The 22875-nt window shown below is 43.7% G+C and overlaps 1 protein-coding gene across 3 annotated transcripts in view; it reads right to left on the reverse strand.

Moving 5' to 3' along the window:
- Positions 1 to 22875, reverse strand: part of LOC120931421 (dual oxidase 1-like) — a 180812-nt gene that overhangs the window by 50070 nt on the left and 107867 nt on the right. For all 3 annotated transcript variants that reach the window (XM_040342840.1, XM_040342839.1, XM_040342841.1), the window contains 2 exons: positions 17840 to 17933; positions 15187 to 15362 (listed from right to left, as the gene is read on the reverse strand). In XM_040342840.1, the coding sequence (XP_040198774.1) occupies positions 15187 to 15362; positions 17840 to 17933 (270 nt within the window). The remainder of the gene's footprint in view (positions 1 to 15186; positions 15363 to 17839; positions 17934 to 22875) is intronic.

Consider the following 22875-nt stretch of genomic DNA (forward strand, 5'->3'; position numbering starts at 1 on the left):
GTAACAGACAAAAAAGCGTGAATCGTCTTTTACTAACACAGAATCAGCTAAAGCAGCCCAAAAGCGAATGGAACTTCCCCTTTACAGTGCCGTCGTACGTGTTGTACGTCACCGCGCCAGATCACTTTTTTAAAACGATGGTGTGTGGGCAACGTCGTTTTAATGATGAAATTGGAAAAACGTTTTTTTTTTCATGCTGAAAAATAATCGTGTGTACTATAACAGTGTCCTGGCCGTGGACCCAGAATTCCTGCAGCAGTGCCCATTCTTGCTATGTTAGCTGACAAATTTGGATCAAAAGCTTTGGTAAATGCTGAAAAGGTGTTACTGGATTATGAATTGGCACTGTTGGCAACATTAACAAAACATGCTCTACAAAAGCTCAAGAATGATTTATCATTACAAAGCAATCATATGTTTCATCTCTTATATGCACACAGTCATGTAACTCATAGAAAGTTGTTAAATACTTTCAACTCCCTACTCCACTATTTCACTCCTATTTCCTGCTTCCAAAGACTCTGCCACATATTTTATCATAAAAGTTTAAACATATGTGTAGCAAGGTGTCACTTTGTGAACGTAGCTTATAGACTACAGTTTGTACCTAACAGGAACTCGGCTCCCTCCGGTGTCCATTTATTATATTGCTGCAGTTTGTTTGGTTCAGCTATATGGGACCAATGCATGATGGACATTGTAGTACAGAGAGACAGAAACTCTATTACTGTGGATTAGAAATAGACTACAATGCCCACAGCGCCACTGCGCTACAAAAGTGCATTGCGCCACGCACAGCCTGCTGGGAGAGAGAGTATTTAAGGCGAGGGAAGGCTTTTTTTTCCGGCCTCTTGGGACGCCATCACTCAACAGGCAAGAGGCCTGCATTGAGTGACTTTAGGCCGGATCACCTGACGGAGCGATCCTTACCACAGCTTTTGCTGATCGGACCTGGCAGAGGAACCGACCCAGGCTCCATAGCATCTGGAGTCGCCTATCCACCGGCACCTTGTGAGCGGCTGCGCGGAGGACCAGGGACCAAAAGCTGAGGAGAGACTGAGAGCCATGAGAGTCCAGATGGAGCATACCAGTGAGGTGAGACCTCATTTGGTGAGAGGGCACCTGCCCACCAACTTAAATAACTGTGTTGCAGGAAGGTGATTTCCATAGTCTCACTCACACTTTCTGGAAGTTGCCGTGCCACAAGTAGGGACACATTGCACCCCGGAGTGACATTGCGCTTTAGGAGGATCAGCGCCTTTATTGCCCTCACACTACATACTTTAAGTGTTGTTCTTTTCTTGTTGGATTACGAATTACTAAAGTGCACCAACTAAAGCTAGCAGAAGATTACCTTGAACTTTAAGGAACAGTCATTAATTCAGTTGGTCGTTTAAGCTGACACGGCAGGACACGTGTTGGTGGAACTGTCCATTGGAGGGAGCCAAAGATCATATGAACTCATACATGTGATATAACTGTCTATTTTGGGGAGTTGGATGAGACCTGGTGGAGAGGTATCCAATTGCTGGCATCATTGCATTGGGGAATTGCTCCACTGTGTACTTACCCAGGTCTGACCTCAGGTTGTGTTACTAGGACCTTTTTGTGTAGCCTAATTCTGAGCCTGTTATAGAACTATATACCATTGACTCTTACACGGACCTCTTTGAAGTAAAATTTTACCTGTTACCTATGTACCAACTAGGAATGAGCCGAACACCCCCCCCCCCCATTCGGTTTGCATCAGAACCAGCGAACAGACCGAATGCTCATGTGAACTTTAGAACCCCGTTAAAGTCTATGGGACTCAAACATTTGAAATCTAAAGTGCTAATTTTAAAAGCTAATATGCAAGTTATTGTCCTATAAAGTGTTTGGGGACCGGGTCCTGCCCCAGGGGACATGTATCAATGCAAAAAAAAAGTTTTAAAAACAGCCCTTTTTTCGGGAGCAGTGATTTTAATAATGTTTAAAGTGAAACAATAAAGGTGAAATATTCCTTAAATTTCGTACCTGGGGGGTGTATAGTATGCCTGTGAAGTAGCGCTTGTTTCTCGTGCTTAGAACTGTCCCTGCACAAAATGTCATTTCTAAAGGAAAAAAAGTAATTTAAAACCACTCGCTGCTTAATGAATGGTCGGCTCCCAAAAATACAGAGAAAAGTCATTCATGAAAAAAAAAAATACGTGGGGGTCCCCCCAAATTCAATTACCGGGCCCTTCAGGTCTGGTATGGATATTAAGGGGGACCTTTGGGGTATATGACCCCTCAAAGCACCATGTCCCCATGTTGATGGGGACAAGGGCCTCATCCCCACAACCCTTGCCCGGTGGTTGTGGGGGTCTGCGGGTGGGGAGCTTATCAGAATGTGGAAGACCCCTTTAACAAAGGGCACCCCCAGATCCCGCCCCCCATGTGAATTGTAATTGGTAATGGGGTACATTGTACCCCTACCATTTCACAAAGAAAGTGTAACAATTGTAAAAAAAAAAAACACACCGTTGGGAATGTCCTTTATTAAAAAAAAAAAAAATTTCAATGGTGGTAATCCACTCTCGGTCTCCGCTCCAACGCTGTCGGTATCCTGCGATGGGTGATCTCATCTCCGGATCCAGCGATGAGAAGATCTTCTCTTCATCCAGGTCCAGGATCCAACGAAGAGATGTCCATCCAGCGCAGCGCATTTCCTGTCTCCACCGGAGATAGCCCGGGAACATGCTGGTGACCCTGCCCCCCTCTGATGTAATGCAGGTTTTCCGTTACATCAGAAGGGGTTTTCCCTTGCGTCAGAGGGGGACGGGGTCATGTGACGGGTGGCCCCGCCCTCGCCTACATAAGAGATGTCACTGCTGAAGCCGCGTCATTCCCGGGCTGTCTCCAGTGGAGACAGGTAATGCGCTGTGATGGATGGACAACTCTTGGCTAGATCCTGGACCTGGATGAAGACGAGGTATTCTCATTGCTGGACCCCGGAGAGGAAATCACCCATCGCAGGATACCGACAGCGTTGGAGCGGAGACCGAGAGTGAATTACCAGCGCTGGAATCTTTTTTTTTTTTCTTAATAAAGGACTTTGTGAAATGGTAGGGGTACAATGTACCCCAATTACCAATTTACATAGGGGGGCCGGTATCTGGGGTCCCCTTTGTTAAAGGGGTCTTCCAGATTCCGATAAGCCCCCCACCCGCAGACCCCCCACAACCACCAGGCAAGGGTTGTGGGGATGAGGCCCTTGTCCCCATCAACATGGGGAAATGGTGCTTTGAGGGGTCACAGACCCCCCAAAGCATCCTCCCAATGTTGAGGGCATGTGGCCTGGTACGGTTCAGGAGGGGTGGCGCTCTCTCATCCCCCCTCTTTTCCTGCGGCCTGCCAGGTTGCGTGCTCAGATAAAGGGTCTGGTATGGATTTTTGGGGGGAACTGCATGTAACGGATCATGGACTATGCTGCCGGGACAGTTATAATCTTCATGAGGACTACAAGGAACTGCATGGCTTGTCACAATTGGATGCACCACATTGTATTCTGAGCTCAAAGGGTTAACTGGACAAAGAGTCTCTTTCATTGCTGAATGCCAATGTTCCCTTCGCATAGCTAATGAACTCTCTCTTTTGTGGAGGTAAACAGCCCCCCTGTGAGGTGTATGCTGAGGGGGATTATGTGCGAGTGATAATTGTTTTAAAGGTTAATTGAATTCTATTGTCTGATCAAGTTAAGGAGCCAAACCGAGAATATAAAGAAACCTGCGCTAGGATGTCAGAGGTCTGAGGCTGCTGCCTTCCTAAAAAGACTATCCCCTCGGGGACAGGATAAATATGTATGAATGGATAGGAATGGTGGCGCTGCCTAAGTGTATGCCTGTGTCTGTGTGCACCTGAAGGTGGTCCACCCAGACCAGGGTCAACTGTGGAGTGGCCCAGTAGTCCCAGTTAGGCTAAGTGGGAACTACGCTGGTGAGAATCCCAAAGCTCCACAAGGACTAGAGAGCAACCACTCTGAGGCTGTCAGCTACACTTAAAGTGCTCTGTGGATAATCCCTAACGCTAGACGCCAGCAGAGATATAAAGAGGGTGTGTTACTAGACAATGAGACGCCTCAAGGTGCCAGAGTGCACCTGAGTGTAAACGAGGGGTGCTGTCTCTATGTAGCAAAAATACCAGATGTAAAATTCCAAAGTATAAGCGGATGCCTATAGGGGGAGCAGTAATGTGAGACAGGTATCTTGTACCAATATATGCAGATGAAAGGTATGTCAGGTTGTAAATGGGTGTATACAAAAAACCATCAATAATATAGACATCACAATAAATATCGGCAAGATGTGTAACAATTGCACAAATCCCAGTATCACCAATCCAGCCTGTGGTCAGGCCAGGCAAATATGCTCAGTATTGTCCGTGACCCTAGAATGTGAAGAAAGAAACTGATGGTGTATAGCAACCTGTAGGTATCACATATATAGTCCATACATGTCCATTAAATCATTAAAGCATAGGAAGTACAGGAATCCTGGTAATGCAATTAGAGTCCGATAGCAGAGTATAGATGTGGTATAGGGGTGCTCCTACAACACACTGCGGCGTGATCCCGGTGCTCCCCTCAGGGTTCCCCACTCACCAGATAGAGGTCCCCTCTTGGGGTGGCGTACATGTATTGTGGGGTCCTATGTCCGTTGCTCCGCTCCTATCCTTCCTCCAGAGAGATGTCAGGCTCCCGATATTCCCAGGACTCTGCTTCCTTGTTTCCTCAAAAGAAAAAATCCAAGAGCTCCAATGGTGTGATAAAGTATGAGACCACGTGGTGTAGCAAGAAATATGGTATTTATTGGTTGGTAAAAATATAATAAATATATAACCTGCTGTGGGGCTGGCTGCTGCAGCAATACAGACAATACCGATAACCACGCTACTCCAATAATGGAGTGTACAGGTGAGGGTAAAAAATCATATTTAAAAAGTTCATAGTAAAATAACAGATGTAAAAAGCAAAAAGTAAAAAACAAAACCAAAAAAAAAAACGTAGAGAGATCCGTGGTCTACAGCGGGCAGCAATACAGGCTTCAAGTAGCCAGCGTGTGTCAGCACTGGCTTGTCTGTGAGCCCAACGTGTGCTGCCTAGGTGTTTGGCGTGCGCTCCAACCAAAACCACCTGCCGTAACCCGGAAGTGACGTAACACGTGACGTAGCGTAGCCTGACGTACGTTTCGAAATCTAATTCGTCTTCTGAGGCTTGTCATTGTAACGTCAGTTCTTGGTATTTATGGGAGTCGCCGGGCCGCAGCGTACCACCCACCCACTGGGGGCTCATCCAATAGTATTCTCCTGTTGACCCGCAACAGCCAATAGTCGGGCAGGATTAATGGGGGCTAGGTGGACCCTGGGGATTTTTAACCTGAGTGGGGTAGCCCTTACCACAGAGGAAATTAAAATCTTAGACCTTGGGCTGAAATATGCCCCTGACAAGCCCCTGGACCAATTCGAGGTCTACATTGACTTTCAGAAATTTTTAAGGAAAATCAATCTAAAGAAATATTTTGCTAACAATAAAGAGGAGAACGTGATAAATGACTCACGGTATAAACAAACAGGTTTAAAAAATAATTCTATTTTTAACCCTACTAATCCAGGGAACCAATGTGTGATTGCATTTAAAAAAATGGTGGAAAATGATCTCAGAAAATTGGAGAGAAAGATCAATAGGAAGAGCAAGAGCACATGGAAAACAATTAAAGATATCGGGAACAAGCACGAAGTGGTCATCCGCCCGGCGGATAAGGGGGGGGGTTTAGTCATTCTAAGCCTTAGTGACTACGAGGAAGAAATGAAGAACCTTCTCTCAGTACCCAACACGTACCTAAAATTAAATTGCAACCCCAAACATAAATACCAAAGGAAGCTTGAAAAATATGTTGGAAAGGGAAAAGATATAGGAATACTCAGCGGAAAGGAGGCAGAATACCTCATCTCCAACTCCACAAAGACGCCGGTCATATATTACACCCCAAAGGTCCATAAAAATATGACAAAACCACCTGGAAGGCCAATTATTAGTGGTATTAATTCCATCTTTTCACGACTAGGAGAGTACCTAGATACCTTCCTGCAACCGCTGGTCAAACAAGGAAAATCGTACCTTAGAGATAGCCTCCAATTGATACAAGAACTCAGAGAGGTAGAGGGAGTGGACAATCTGGTGCTAGTCACCATAGACGTCAGCTCCCTGTATACCAGTATTGAGCAGGAGGATGGCATCTTGGGGGTGGCCACAGCCCTGTATGAAAAGACCACATACAGACAAGAACAGATACAGTACATACTGGAAGGACTGAAACTCGTGATGGAGTGCAACCACTTCTGGTACGCTAATGAGTACTATGTCCAAACCAAGGGGGTGGCAATGGGGGCACGGTATGCCCCCAGTGTTGCCAACCTCATGATGAATGTATGGGAGGACGAGTACATCTATAACGGGAACCATCAGGAGATCATGATGTACCGTCGTTACATCGATGACCTCCTCATCCTCTGGGACGGAACAGTAGAGGCCTTACAAGAATTTCTAGGCAATCTTAACAACAACAGGTTCCACCTTAAGTTCACTGGGAAGTTTAGTACCGAGAAAATCGAATACCTAGACCTAGAAATCTATAAGAGTGATACAGCACTACATACCAGAACATTTTTCAAAGAGACCGACAGGAATGGATACATTCCCATTAACAGCTGCCACAATCCGAAATGGAAGGCTAATATTCCTAAAGGACAACTGCTTAGGCTCAGAAGGAACTGTGACTCAAACGAGGATTATGCAAGGCAAGCCCAAAACGTCGTGGGTAGATTTAAAGAGAAGGGGTATAACTCTGAAAGCCTGGAAAAATTGCAAACTGAAGTCTCACAGAAAGACCGCAAAGATCTTCTTAAGCAGAAAACATCAACAGATCAAAGCCGGAATAATTGCCCTTTCATCACAGGCTTTAATTCCCAGTACAAGGAATTTGAAAATATCCTTAAAAAATACTGGCCTATCCTGAAGGAAGACTGTATACTAACCAAAATCCTTCCCAATAAGCCCTCATTCATCTACAGGAAGGCCCCCACCCTCAGGCACCATTTGGTACACAATGTCATCAACCCCCCAAAACAAGTTGAAATATGCCCAGATCTTAAAGGGTTTTTTAAATGTCAAAGGTGCCTAGCGTGCAGAGTTAGCAAACCTCAACCCCGGAGAAAAATTGCATTTAGATCGAGGAATGACCAGAAAGTGTACAAGATCCGAAATCTTATTACATGTAACACCACCCATGTTACGTATGCCATTGAGTGCCCTTGCCATATGCAGTACATAGGTAGAACCACCAGGGAACTACGAATTAGGATAAGAGAGCACATTAACCTCATTAGGAAAGGGTCCTCTAAACATCATCTGTACCGGCACTTTGAGGAGTTCCATCAGAAGGACCCCTCAGGCCTCATATTCTATGGCATAGACAGCATTAAAGACAACTGGAGGGGAGGGAACAAAGAAATAGCCGTTTCGCAAAACGAAACGAGCTGGATTTATCGACTGGGGACATTGGTGCCACATGGCCTCAATATTGATATAGATCTCAATTTCTTCTTAGCTAACCCCTAAACCCCCCCCCCCCTTGCTGTCCCTTGGGGACACTCATATATGCTACCTTCCTAGTAACTCTGTCTATGGCTTATTCTGTTCACTGATCATCCACCTACCATCCCTACCCATATTATTTTTTGTAGATTTTTACAGATACTACTGCTGGTATATCCAGTCTAATACCTATGTTTATGCCTTAATAGGCTTCACTTTTACTTACACACAATAGTGTTTATTCATTAGCACCAGCTCTCATATAGAGCTACTCACTTATTATTTCTGCTATCAAGGTGTGACACCAACACTTAGCATTTGAACACTATGTGCTTCATGTCCTTATGTGTTACATGTCAGTCTTATTAACACAGGATAATTGTCCTTCCAGTTGAGGACATAGAGACAGTACATTACCTTATTCAGCACTATCTTTATGATCTATTATCACGTGCACAACTATCACTAGGATAAATAATATATTGAGTTCACGATATGTTTTTGATCACTACTTATTCATTTATCTATTGCAGACTCACACCATGAGCACATTGATATGCACTTTTAGTGCACTTCTAGTACCTACGTACCAGCTACCCTCTATCCCTGCCAGCTTATGGGACATCCGTCACATAACCATGGATATTACTTACCTCCTGATTATCCATTGGGGTATACATAATTTTGCTCATAGGTATTTCTTTCATTGACTCCCTTATAACACTCTTTGTATATGCTGTATGCATATAACAATATTCCCATAGGTTGGATCTGCCCTAATAGTCTTATAAACACCCTGACAGCAACCTCTCCCCATATACTAGATGCCACTAGTTGCGTCCTGCTAAACAACACTGCATAGATTTATTACACCCTGTACAGTTCCTTTTGTGAGTATGTACATGGGATACGCCGTGCCGCGGATATATAATAATCCCCAGGGTCCACCTAGCCCCCATTAATCCTGCCCGACTATTGGCTGTTGCCGGTCAACAGGGGAATACTATTGGATGAGCCCCCAGTGGGTGGGTGGTACGCTGCGGCCCGGCGACTCCCATAAATACCAAGAACTGACGTTACAATGACAAGCCTCAGAAGACGAATTAGATTTCGAAACGTACGTCAGGCTACGCTACGTCACGTGTTACGTCACTTCCGGGTTACGGCAGGTGGTTTTGGTTGGAGCGCACGCCAAACACCTAGGCAGCACACGTTGGGCTCACAGACAAGCCAGTGCTGACACACGCTGGCTACTTGAAGCCTGTATTGCTGCCCGCTGTAGACCACGGATCTCTCTACGTTTTTTTTTGGTTTTGTTTTTTACTTTTTGCTTTTTACATCTGTTATTTTACTATGAACTTTTTAAATATGATTTTTTACCCTCACCTGTACACTCCATTATTGGAGTAGCGTGGTTATCGGTATTGTCTGTATTGCTGCAGCAGCCAGCCCCACAGCAGGTTATATATTTATTATATTTTTACCAACCAATAAATACCATATTTTTTGCTACACCACGTGGTCTCATACTTTATCACACCATTGGAGCTCTTGGATTTTTTCTTTTGAGGAAACAAGGAAGCAGAGTCCTGGGAATATCGGGAGCCTGACATCTCTCTGGAGGAAGGATAGGAGCGGAGCAACGGACATAGGACCCCACAATACATGTACGCCACCCCAAGAGGGGACCTCTATCTGGTGAGTGGGGAACCCTAAGGGGAGCACCGGGATCACGCCGCAGTGTGTTGTAGGAGCACCCCTATACCACATCTATACTCTGCTATCGGACTCTAATTGCATTACCAGGATTCCTGTACTTCCTATGCTTTAATGATTTAATGGACATGTATGGACTATATATGTGATACCTACAGGTTGCTATACACCATCAGTTTCTTTCTTCACATTCTAGGGTCACGGACAATACTGAGCATATTTGCCTGGCCTGACCACAGGCTGGATTGGTGATACTGGGATTTGTGCAATTGTTACACATCTTGCCGATATTTATTGTGATGTCTATATTATTGATGGTTTTTTGTATACACCCATTTACAACCTGACATACCTTTCATCTGCATATATTGGTACAAGATACCTGTCTCACATTACTGCTCCCCCTATAGGCATCCGCTTATACTTTGGAATTTTACATCTGGTATTTTTGCTACATAGAGACAGCACCCCTCGTTTACACTCAGGTGCACTCTGGCACCTTGAGGCGTCTCATTGTCTAGTAACACACCCTCTTTATATCTCTGCTGGCGTCTAGCGTTAGGGATTATCCACAGAGCACTTTAAGTGTAGCTGACAGCCTCAGAGTGGTTGCTCTCTAGTCCTTGTGGAGCTTTGGGATTCTCACCAGCGTAGTTCCCACTTAGCCTAACTGGGACTACTGGGCCACTCCACAGTTGACCCTGGTCTGGGTGGACCACCTTCAGGTGCACACAGACACAGGCATACACTTAGGCAGCGCCACCATTCCTATCCATTCATACATAAGGAGCCAAACCGGCTAGCGGCTGATTGGCTCAAGGGAGTTTTATTGTTTCAAAGTGTGTGTATTGAAGTCCCCCCTGGGGGGGGGAAGTGTCATTTTTTTCTGTACAGTTGTAACCAGATATAAGGAGGAAAAATGTGGCAAATAAAGTGAGTCTGCTTGACCCTTCAAACGTAGCACGTCTCGTTTCTTGGAAGGGCGTTAGATGGGATATACCGGCGGTACTTGCATATCGCAGCTTGCCAGGGAAAAGGACGTCTCCAACGGCTGAGACCCTCACACCAGTGGGTAGCCGTTACATTGGTTGGCAGCGGTGGGATGGTCCTTTTATCCAAAGAGCGAGTGCTGAATGGAGTCGCAGTACGCCAGGCTGAAAAGAGCCACACTGAAAGATTTATTAGAGAGTCGTGGTAGGAGCGCCAGCAACAGACCACGGAGGGAGCTGATAGCTGAACTGCTGGAGCTGGACGAAATGGATGGATCCATGGAAGGAACGGAGCCCCTTGCACCTGTCAGCAAAGAAGATGTAATTACTGGGATTGTACAGCGGAGATTATCCTTGTATAGTGTTGAGCAGAATACGCCATATTCGATTTCGCGATATATCTCGAATATATAGTCGAATATTCGAGATATATTCGCTAAATTCGAATATTCGTGATATTTTATCGAAATGAAATTATTGCGAATTTTCGCTATTGCGAATGCGAAAATAATTGCGAATTTTCGATAACTGCGGTAGGAGCACTCTGATTGGCTCAGAATATTCGTGATATTTTACAATACAAAATAATTGCGAATATTCGGCAAATGCGGAAGGAGCACTCTGATTGGCTCAGAATATTCTTGATATTTTACAATACAAAATAATTGCGAATATTCGGCAAATGCGGAAGGAGCACTCTGATTGGCTCAGAATATTCTTGATATATTACAATACAAAATAATTGCGAATATTCGGCAAATGCGGAAGGAGCACTCTGATTGGCTCAGAATATTCTTGATATTTTAAAATACAAAATAATTGCGAATATTCGGCAAATGCGGAAGGAGCACTCTGATTGGCTCAGAATATTCTTGATATATTACAATACAAAATAATTGCGAATATTCGGCAAATGCGGAAGGAGCACTCTGATTGGCTCAGAATATTCTTGATATTTTACAATAGAAAATAAAAAGTGTTTTGCATTGGTGGTGATTCTTTACTCTATCCATCTGTCACAGCCGTTTGTCAATCAAACACCTTGAAGATTGAACACGTTCATGCTGCATGCTTTGGACTTTTTTTCACTTCACATATAAAAGACATTTTTATGAAAGATTATTTTTCTAATATTGGGACTATATTTCTTTATATATTTGTTTCACTGTGTATTTCACAAGTTATTTGCGCTTGCTTATTTTATAATTTGCCCACATGTCTTGTCACTAGACATATTTTTTATTCTTGTAGAGCGACTCCATTTTCTGTCTTGTATTAATTCATGTTGTATAACATTTTTGAGTTGCTGCTGTATTCTCCCCTTTTTTTAAGGTATGCGCAATTTTTTCCTTCTTACAAAAAAAAATAATATCAAACATACAAATATTCATAACAGAAACATACACAAAGCCCCCCCCCTTTTGCATCAGAGACAATCAGAGTTCTCCTACCACAGTTATCGAAAATTCGCAATCATTTTCGCATTCGCATTAGCGAAAATTCGCAATTTTTTTTTTTATATTCTGCAACATAAAAGGATCGCCTCAGCTTAGCTACTCGGCCCAGGGTCTCTAATCATACCAGCAATGCTTTTAGACGTCGATAGGATGTGATCTGTTTTAAAAATAAAATTGAAAACATGCGAATATTCGGAATTGCGAATATTCATTGCGAAATTCGAAATATATCGCGAATACTCGAATATGCCATATTCGAGCCGAATATTCGCAATACGAATATTCGTGAGCAACACTATCCTTGTATCCAGAAACATCCGTGGAACTAATCAACCAGCTGTTCCGGGAAGCAAGGGAAGAGATACAAACGAAGAGGGGACAAGAACTGGAACTGGTAAGAGCAAGACAGCCCATTACACCTGCAGTTCCTACCCCCCCACCTGCTGCTACAGGAAAGAAAATACAGTTCACTGCATTTAAAGCTTTTGTAGAAAGTGAGGAGGAAATAGATGGATATTTGGCGGACTTTGAGAGGCAGTGCTCACTACACCAGGTACCACCAGACCAATGGGTCACTATTTTGTCGGGGAAATTGTCGGGCAAAGCCAATGAAGCCTTTCGGGCTCTTGCTCCAGAGGATATTTTACAATACCAGCAAGTTAAAAAGGCGCTGCTAACCCGATACGCCGTAACTCCAGAAGCCTACCGCCGGCGCTTCCGGGAGTCCAAGAAGATGGCTGTGGACTCCCACATGGAATGGGCCAACCAGTTACAAAGGGTGGCATCCCTTTGGGTCCAAGGGTGCAAGGCCAACACCGGGGAGGAAGTATTGCAGCTGTTCCTAATGGAACATTTCTTTCAAGACCTGGCCGCAGACATACAAGACTGGGTACGAGATTGCCGTCCCGCTAACTTAAACGAGGCGGCTCGTCTAGCAGATGAGTACGCGGAGACAAGGAAAGTAAGCCAGGGTACTATGCGGCTGGCTCAGAAGGTAGAACCGCGTACTCCAACCGTCACCCCACGCCCAGAGTTTCGGGCTCCAGTCCCACCACGTCCTCAGGGGCCTAGCAACTACCCCCGGGATTCGCCTAGGGTGACGTGCCATCACTGCAGCGGCACAGAACATATTGCTCGATATTGCCCTTTGCGAGCTACAAATAACAATTGGAGACGCACAACACCCAACACAGAGGTCACTCCATCACGTCCCTCTGCGGCCCACTGCCTGGAGACCGAGGGGGGCCCTGAGGAATGTCTGGGAATTTGGTATGAGGCAGACCCAATACAAGCTGCCTCTCCGGATAACCGTCAGCATCACCGTCAGGAGGTACGAGTGAATGGACAAGTAGCACAAGGCCTAAGAGACACTGGGACTACTATCACTCTGATCCAAAAACATCTGGTAAAGCCAGAGAACGTGTCCACTCGCACAGTTGCCGTCCGGGTCGCAGGGGGTGCTGTATTTCGCGTACCCACCACCCGGGTGCACTTAGACTGGGGAGCCGGGTCAGGAAAGACCACAGTTGGTATCATGGACAACCTACCTGCCGAGGTGGTGCTGGGCAACGACATTGGCCCTCTGACTTCGGCTTATTTACCTACACCTGCTGCTGCTTGTGCCGTGACCACCCGCGTTGCTGGAATCAACCCACTTGCTGCTGAGAACCGGGTAAGACTACCTTCCCCAACATGTACTGTAGATCCGGCACAATATCACAGTCTAAAATGGGAATGTGACAAGTTGGCCAGTGAGAAATCAGAGATGCAACGACACTATGTCACGTATTATGAGATGTCCCGTGGCTTGAACATTGAAATGCACAAACAGGCGGAAATTGTCAAAAGATTAAATGGGATTTGCATCCAGGTGGTGCCGTATCTGTCCCAAGAGCATCAGCAACAGGTTTTGGGAGCCATTGAGAGAGCAAAGCAAGTGACTGTTCCAGAATTGAATTCTATTCTTCACCGTCACCATCAGCTACCGACCTGGTAAGCCAATGGGAAGGCCGACGGACTGTCCAGGCAAACGGAACTTTTACCCTAACAGCAGACCGGACATCCCCAAGTTGATCCGAAAAGGATCAATCCGGGTCTGCCGGAGTGTTCCACAAAAGGGGGGCAGTGTAACGGATCATGGACTATGCTGCCGGGACAGTTATAATCTTCATGAGGACTACAAGGAACTGCATGGCTTGTCACAATTGGATGCACCACATTGTATTCTGAGCTCAAAGGGTTAACTGGACAAAGAGTCTCTTTCATTGCTGAATGCCAATGTTCTCTTCGCATAGCTAATGAACTCTCTCTTTTGTGGAGGTAAACAGCCCCCCTGTGAGGTGTATGCTGAGGGGGATTATGTGCGAGTGATAATTGTTTTAAAGGTTAATTGAATTCTATTGTCTGATCAAGTTAAGGAGCCAAACCGGCTAGCGGCTGATTGGCTCAAGGGAGTGTCATTGTTTCAAAGTGTGTGTATTGAAGTCCCCCCTGGGAGGGGGGGGGAAGTGTCATTTGTTTCTGTACAGTTGTAACCAGATATAAGGAGGAAAAATGTGGCAAATAAAGTGAGTCTGCTTGACCCTTCAAACGTAGCACGTCTCGTTTCTTGGAAGGGCGTTCGATGGGATATACCGGCGGTACTTGCATATCGCAGCTTGCCAGGGAAAAGGACGTCTCCAACGGCTGAGACCCTCACACCAGTGGGTAGCCGTTACACTGCACACCATTTTTTTTAAAATTTGGGGTTCCCCTTTATATCCATACCAGACCTGAAGAGCCTGGTAATTGAATTTGGGGGGACCCCACGCATTTTTTTTTTATGAATTACTTTTCTCTGTATTGCCGAGAGCCGACAATTCATTATAGCCGCGAGTGGTTTTAAATTATTTTTTTCCTTCAGAAATCACACTTTGTGCAGGGACAGTTCTAAGCACGGGAAACAAGCGCTACTTCACAGGCATACTATACACCCCCCCCCCCTAGGTACGAAATGTAAAGGAATATTTCACTTTTATTTTTTCACTTTAAGCATTATTAAAATCACTGCAAACATTTTTTGCATTGATACATGTCCCCTGGGGCAGGACACGGGCCTCCAAACACTTTTTATGACAATAACTTGCATATTAGCCTTTAAAATTAGTACTTTTCATTTCTCCCATAGACTTTTACAGGGTCTTCTGCGGCTCTTCGAATTTGCTGCGAACACCCCAAATTGTTCACTGTTCGCCGAACAGGCAATGTTCGAGTCGAACGTGAGTTCAACTCGAAGCTCATCCCTAATACCAACGTTTTCTCTGAAGAATGAATTAGAAGGTGGGGTTATGTCAATGAGCACACCTATGAGAACAGTAATACATTACATGCATGTTCTATTTTTGTAAAATGTGATTTTAGAAATATATCACACCTTTAAACTGCAGCTTTGAAAAACGCAATTCCTTGTCGTGATCTCTGAGCAGATAATGAAAATCTTCCCATGTCAGTTCTGTTTTGTTTTCAAACCCTGCTTCTCTGAACATAACTTCTATGACTTGATCAGTTTGATCTTTAGAAATGCATTCATTAGAAATTTCAATGAAAGATCTGAAATAATGAGGATAATTAAAGAGCACAGAATTCATTCATTTGTTTTACATGGTTCTGCTTTTCTGCTTAGCTCCCCAAGCTTTATGTCCCACAGAATTATTTTCATATGCATATTAGTACCAGGCAGGATGTTATATAGCATTAACAGCTGTTTTGGTGCTTGCTAGAGAAATGATTGGCATTTAACTTAAAGCTGTACTTCTATGGATCAGCGGGCCAAAGCTGTTGGCTGATGTCACAGAGCCAGTCCAGGTTCTGGCAAGATCGCAACAATGGAGTCAGGATCCTCCCACATGCCTGGACTGGCACCCATCTCAGCCTCTCAGTGAGCTGCTGAGAGCCTGAGCCTGCCGCTCCTGCCCTCTCCACAGCCCAGCACTCCAATGAGCAATGATGGGGGGGGGAGAGCAGAGAGCTGCTGACTGACAGCCACCAGCTCTCTGCTCATGGAACTTTGAGAAGTAAGCAGTGTTCAATCGCTCATTTCTCAGTGTTAAAGACGCCGGGGGACAGATGTGGCATCAGACTGATCTTAAAAAAAAAAACTTCTCTTTTTACTGTATCTGAATACCACAAACTGAAAATGCTATTACATTTATTTAAAATTTACAAAGCAAACTCACCCATCCATCCATGCCTCCATGCTGCCAAATATAGGCAGTGAGGCATTTCCCGGCCTGTGGCTGCACTTACACATAGACTAGGCTGCTTATGATTGGCGATGTGTAGTGAGGGCTTCCTGTCGGAATTGCTCATGTGGGTTGGGACTAGGATCCAAACATGCCTGGGGGGGGGGGGGGTTAAAGAGTACAGTGAGCTTTAAATAGCTCTTGGGGGTTATGAAAGCTCCTTTTTAAATATGTTGGACCTGCTTTTGTGCCACAATGATCCCTCATTGGCCTATTTATCTTACTTTTTTACAGTAATTCCTCATACACACGACAGGAAAACTGCGGGATTCCCAGCGGACTTTTTCCCATCGGGAAAACCGGTTGTGTGTATGATTTTCCGAGGGGAAAAAAACATGCATGCTCAGAAGCAAGTTATGAGACGGGAGCGCTTGTTCTGGTAAAACTAGCGTTCGTAATGGAGATAGCACATTCATCACGCTGTAACGGACTGAAAAGCATGAAGACTGAAAAGCGCCAATCATCTCTCACCTAACACAAGGATCAGCAAAAGCAGCCCAAAGGGTGGCGCTGTTTGAATGGAACTTCCCCATTATAGTCCCGTCGTACATGGTGTACATCACTGTGCTTTGGACGGGCGGTATTTGGTCTGAACGTGTATATGCAAGGTAGGCTTGAGAGGAATCCCGTCGGGAAAACAACGTTTTTTTCCTGCCGAGAAAAACGGTTGTGTGTACAGGGCATAAGACTGCATTCACACTTGAGCTGAGCATCTTTGGTTGGCTTGCAGGCTATTTTAGGGCATTTTTGCAAAAAAGTCTGAGACTTGGGCATGTTTTACTAAATGGAAAGAGGATGGCATGTGCCCTTCTCTGATTTTTTTTTTTTTTTTTTTTGCGGGGGGGGCATTTTTCAGGCTCTCCCATTGTAGTGTAAAATACTTCAAGCATGAAGCTTTTAGCTCAAAAGACGCTCATGTACATTATTGAGCTATAAGCTTCAAGTGGCACTAAATTCAAGTGTGCAGAGGCAAGGCTGAAAACTATGGAAATTTGAATGTTAAGCATTTTAGAGCTTCGAGCTACAAAATGCTTAAGTGTTAATGCAACCTACATTAAAAAGACAGCAACAAAAAAATAAGATTAAAAAAACTTCAAGTAACATTACACATTACATTAAAATACTGTATATAGACAAAACGTATCTAAATATATCTCTCTCAACAAAAAAAAAAACTTTAACCGCTTGCCGACCAAATAACTTATACAGATGTCAGAGCAGTCTCCCTGTGCTGAATCACGTTCCTAGTGATTTATCACAGCACATGCCAATCACTGGGTCCCTGCCAATGATTGACTGCCAGCACCCAGTGATCGGCTCTGAGCTTCACTGAACCCTCTATGAATGTTAACAACAACAGCTGTGTTCTATCAAAAAGTAAAAAAATATTGTACATTTTTCAAAATTGTCTATCTTTTTCGTTTTTATATAATAATAATAATAATAATAATAATAATAATAATAATAATAATAATAAAAACAGAGGTGGTCAAATACCACCAAAAGAAAGCTTAATTTGTGTAAAAAAAAATATGTACATTTTGTTTGGGTACAGCATTGCATGGCCATGCAATTGTCAGTTAAAGTATGCGCTACATAACAAAAAATGGCCTGGTCACAAAGGGGGTACAATCTTCCAGAGAACAAGTGGTTAAATATGTTGTTCTGGAAAATTTTGCCTAAGTAGTTCCGTGAGTGCAAATAAGTTTCTCACTTTGCTTTTCTCTAGTCAAAACATTTTACAGACACAAAAACACACACAGACAGTGACACATATATAATTACTTTAGCATTGTGAAAAACTCATCCTTTGAAAGAAAGCCATTTCCATCAATGTCATACATAGTGAACATCAGTTTGGATTTCTGTTCAGGGGATCCTGGAATAAATAAATGAAATACAGAAAAAGTTAATATATCAAAACAAACTAAAGATAACAATTAATTTCTGAGAAGAAAAAAGTGAGAATTAACAAAAAAAAATTATGTTTTTTTTTTTTGTAAGTTAGAAATCCAAACTCGCTCAATCTGTTCAAATAGTATTGTAGTTACTGGATTCACATTTAAGAAAGTAGTTGGCAACTGTAAACCTAATCTTTCAGCACAGTTTTCCTTTACATGAAAAAATAGATTATATATAAAATATATATACCGTATATACTCGAGTATAAGCCAACCCGAGTATAAGCTGAGGTACCTAATTCTACCCCCAAAAAATGGGAAAACATATTGACTTGAGTATAAGCCTAGGGTGAGAATGCAGCAGCTACTGTAAGCGGAAAAGAGGGTCAACAATGCCCATTTGCACACCTCACTGTGCCCATTTGCACACCTCACTGTGCCCGTTTGCACGCCTCACTGTTACCAATGCAACCTCACTGTGCCCATTGCAACCTCACTGTGCCCAACCTCACTGTGCTCATTGCAACCTCACTGTGCCCATTGCAACCTCACTGGGTCCAACCTCACTGTGCTCATTGCAACCTCACTGTGCCCATTGCCACCTCGTTGTGCCCAACCTCACTGTGCCCATTGCAGCCTCCCTGTGCCCGAGTCAGTGTACCTGCAATTCTTGACAGGCTGCGGGCATCCATTCATTGTTTAAAAGTCACGGTCTCCTCCTGGTTCCATTCCGTGATAGGCGTTTCCTAGCAGCCTATCACGGACGTCTTCTCATCCTCGGACTCAGTTTCCCAGCAGACACTGTGTTCAGTGTTCCGCCAATCACATACGTCTTTTTATCCTCGGACAAGAGAATGTCCGTGATAGGCGGAACACTGAACACGGTGTCTGCTGGGAAACGCCTATCACGGAAGGGACCAGGGAGAAGCCGCGACTTTTAAACAATGGACGCTCGCAGCCCCTCAGGTACACTGACTCGAGTATAAGCTGAGGGATGTATTTTCAGCCCTAAACAAAGGGCTGAAAAACTTGACTTATACTCGAGTATATATATATATATATATATATATATATATATATGTACCATATTTTCCGGCGTATAAGATGACTTTTTAACCCATGAAAATCTTCTCAAAAGTCAGGGGTCGTCTTATACGCCAGGTGTCGTCTCATACGTGTTGAAGCTTCAGGGACAGATGCTGAGCCACCATGCATGCATCCCAGCCAGCCGCTCCTGGAGCCGCCCCCTATCCCTGCTCTCATGTGTACCGTACTCACAGTTCTCCCGCTCAGATACACCCGGTGTCGTGTTATACGCCGGCATACGGCATGCTGAAGCTTCAGGGACAGGCGCTGAGCCACCATGCCTGCATCCCTGCCAGCAGCTCCTGGAGCCGCCCCCTCTTCCTGCTCTCATGTGTACCATCACAGTACTGCCGCTCAGATTGTCTTGGAGACAAGAGGGCTGGGTAGACAGGGAGACCCACCCAATCCAAGCAGGCTTTGTATGCAGTGTGCACAGGAAATACATTGCTTGCTTTGATTGGCTGCTTGTTGTATGCTGGGATTGGCGATTCTGAGGGAAGGCATCTGGTGAGAAGATACATGTAGTGGTGAATACAATCCAAGCAGGCAGTGTGCACAGTAAATACATTGATTGGCTGGTTGTTGCATACTGGTATTGGAGATCCTGAGGGAAGGCAGTCTGGTAAGCAGATACAGTATAGCACCAGTATCTGTACATGCAGTACAGCACCAGTACATACAGTACATCACCAGTATCTGTACATACAGTACAGCACCAGTACATACAGTACAGCACCGATGCAGTATACAAATGGCTCCACCAGCAAGAAAAAAGAAATATGAAGTTTCTTAAAGTTTCTTAAAGTACAACTTAAAGTTGTAAACTTTGCTATGGAACATAATAACTGTGCTGCTGCAAGACAATATGGAGTAACAGAAAAGATGGTTAGGGACTGGAAAGAAAATGTAAAAGCATTAAAGTGTATGCCAAGGGGTAAGTGTGCATTAAGAAGAGGCACCCCACATTGGCCAGAACTCAAACAACATGTAGCAGACATAGTGAATGAGCATCGCCGAAACGGTTATGTAGTGACACGAAATAAAATATGTTTGTTTGCACTTCAGTGGGCCAAATCCAACCCAGATCACAGCGACAGATTTAAGGCCACGGTATCCTGGTGTACTAGATTCTTGGAAAGGCATAATCTGGTACTGAGGCAAAAGATGAAAATTGCACAAAAATTACCTGCATATCTTGATGCCAAAGTAAATAGTTTCCATTGATACGTAATACAGCAGCGCAATAAACACGGCTATGCGTTAAGTAGTTTCGGAAATATGGATGAAACTCCAATGAATTTTTATATGGTTGGAAATAAAACTGTCCATCCAAAAGGTGAAAACATTATTTTAATTAAAACAACAGGACATGAGAAGTCCAGTTTTACAGTGGTACTAGCATGTACAGCTGATGGCGCCAAACTGAGGCCAATGATTATTTTTAAAAGAAAAACAATGCCGAAAATCAAGTTCCTATTTGGTTGTTTTGTACATGTGAATGAAAAAGACTGGATGGATGAAGAAGGGGTAAAGCTATGGCTTGATAATGTATGGAGCAGGCGACCAGGTGTACTTATTAAAAAACGTAGTCTACTGGTGTGGGATATATTCAGGGCTCCCAGCACCAAGCAGAGGCTGACAAGAATGAACACAGATGCGACAGTTATTCCTGCAGGATTGACATCCATTGGTACAGCCACTGGATGTGTGCCTAAACAAGCCGTTTAAAGATTGCATTCGAGAACAGTAGAATGAGTGGATGGTTAGCGGCAAAAAGTCATTCACAAAAGGAGGAAACATGCGTGCTCCACAGTTGTTTTGTGCACATTTGTCATAAAAGGCTGGAATGATATTGATGCAGAAACGGTAATCAAGTCTTTCAAGAAGTGTAGCATATCAAATTCATTAGATGGTATGGAGGACGACTACTTGTGGCAAGATGAAGAGGAAGCCGAATCTGAGACCACACCATATGATTCAGAATTAGATTCATACGATGACTGCCTTACAAATGTATCACAAGATGTCATTGATGTACTTATCATATGTACTTCAGATGATGAACAGGATTTTGAAGGCTTTTAAAGGGAAACTGTCACGCCATGCAAAACCTGTAAAAATAGCTTGGAGTTATGATGGGTGTTGCTGACTCGCCAGGGACTTTCCCAACACTTGCTCTCTCTATTGTTTGTTATCTTCCTCCTATCATCATCAGTTTCAGTTTGGTTGACAGCTTAGAAAACAAACAGCATGGCAGCTCCCATTGGTTTATTGTCTTATCCTTCCTTTCAGCTTTAGAGTGATTTAGGAAAAGTTTAATCCACTTGCACTGTTTTATGTTTACATGTTTGATGACAAACAGCCTTATGTTTATAAGTGACATTTGAATTAAAATGACCATATTGAAATCAAATCTGATGTTTTAAAATTTTTATTTGGTGTGCGTTGGAAGAGGGGTAGTCTTATACGGCGAGTTTAGCCCAAACCCTATATTTTAACAGGAAAAGTAGGGGGTCGTCTTATACGCCCAGTCATCTTATACGCCGGAAAATACGGTATATATTGTGATGGTGGGACTCTGTGCTATGTGAAAGATTGCTGGTTTATGCCAGATTTCGGAGAGAAAGACACATTAATTGCACAGCTGTGTCTTGGGCTTTTTAGTTCTGACTCTGACATGGCTCAGAGCCCCACCCCACAGACAGGAAGTCTGCACCTGGGAATCAAGTGGATTCCCAATCCCTCTGAGAGGAGTCAGAGATGCTGCATGGGGACAGCGAAGAGCGTGCATATCTGCAGGAGGCAGATGTAATTTGATGATTGAGCAGCAAGACACTGACAGGAGTAAGCTAGGTGTGTGCTTAACTCTAGGAAACTGTTTGTTCTGAGGAACAGAACTTAGCTACAGGCCTGAAACAGCCGGATGGCAAGTATAAAAGCCAGGAGGCTAAACTGTTGAGTTGGCAAGATACAGGAATGGTGGAACCCCCTGCGAGGGCTCCTAATGTATTTGTGAACTTTTGTGCTTTTAAATAAAAGTGGGCTACCAGGCCCTTAAAGCTAGTTACTAGACATGTGCACAGCAAAAATTTTCGTTTATTTCTGTTTCGTTTCTGTTCGTTTATCGTGATTCGTAACGAGTCGTAATTTCGTAAGACGTTATTTATCGTATTCGTACTCTTTAGTATTTTCGTAAAACTCTTTTTTCCGTTTCCGTTTTTTTTCTGTTAGTTTATTTTTCGTTGAATCGAGATTCGTATTTTCGTTATATTTTGTATTCTGCCGCGTTCGTATTTTTAAAATGATTTTTTCGTTCCTTCGTTTTTACGTTAGTTTAATTTTCGTTGTTTTGTTATTCGTATTTACATTATATTTTCCATCATGCCGCATTCGTATTTTCGTAAGAAATATATTTTCGTTGCTTTATGATCATTCGTATTTTCATGTCTAATTTCCTTTGATTGTAAAAACGTACTTTTGTAGATTTTATTGCATTCGTAATTCTGTTAGAATACATTTTACGTTTATTCGACACACTACTCGTCGTAATTTTGTAATTCGGATTTTACTGTGATTGACTTGACTGTCTTAGTTAGCACACACACCCTGTCTAGAATGAAGTCTGACGTAGAAGAAAACTAAAATATGTCAGATATTACAAATACAAATCTAGAAATTAGATGCACTGCAGTCTAACACAGAAAAAGACACAAGGAGCCAGGAGGTAATGAGAAAGAAGCTCATTGGGGGAAGGAACAAACCTCTTCAGAGGAAAGGGACAGCGCTCAGTGGCTATTGGTCAATGTCCAGAAATATTTCAGTACTAACGAAAGC

The sequence above is a fragment of the Rana temporaria genome, chromosome 3 (assembly GCF_905171775.1).
Source record: "Rana temporaria chromosome 3, aRanTem1.1, whole genome shotgun sequence".
Classification (NCBI taxonomy): Eukaryota; Metazoa; Chordata; class Amphibia; order Anura; family Ranidae; genus Rana; species Rana temporaria.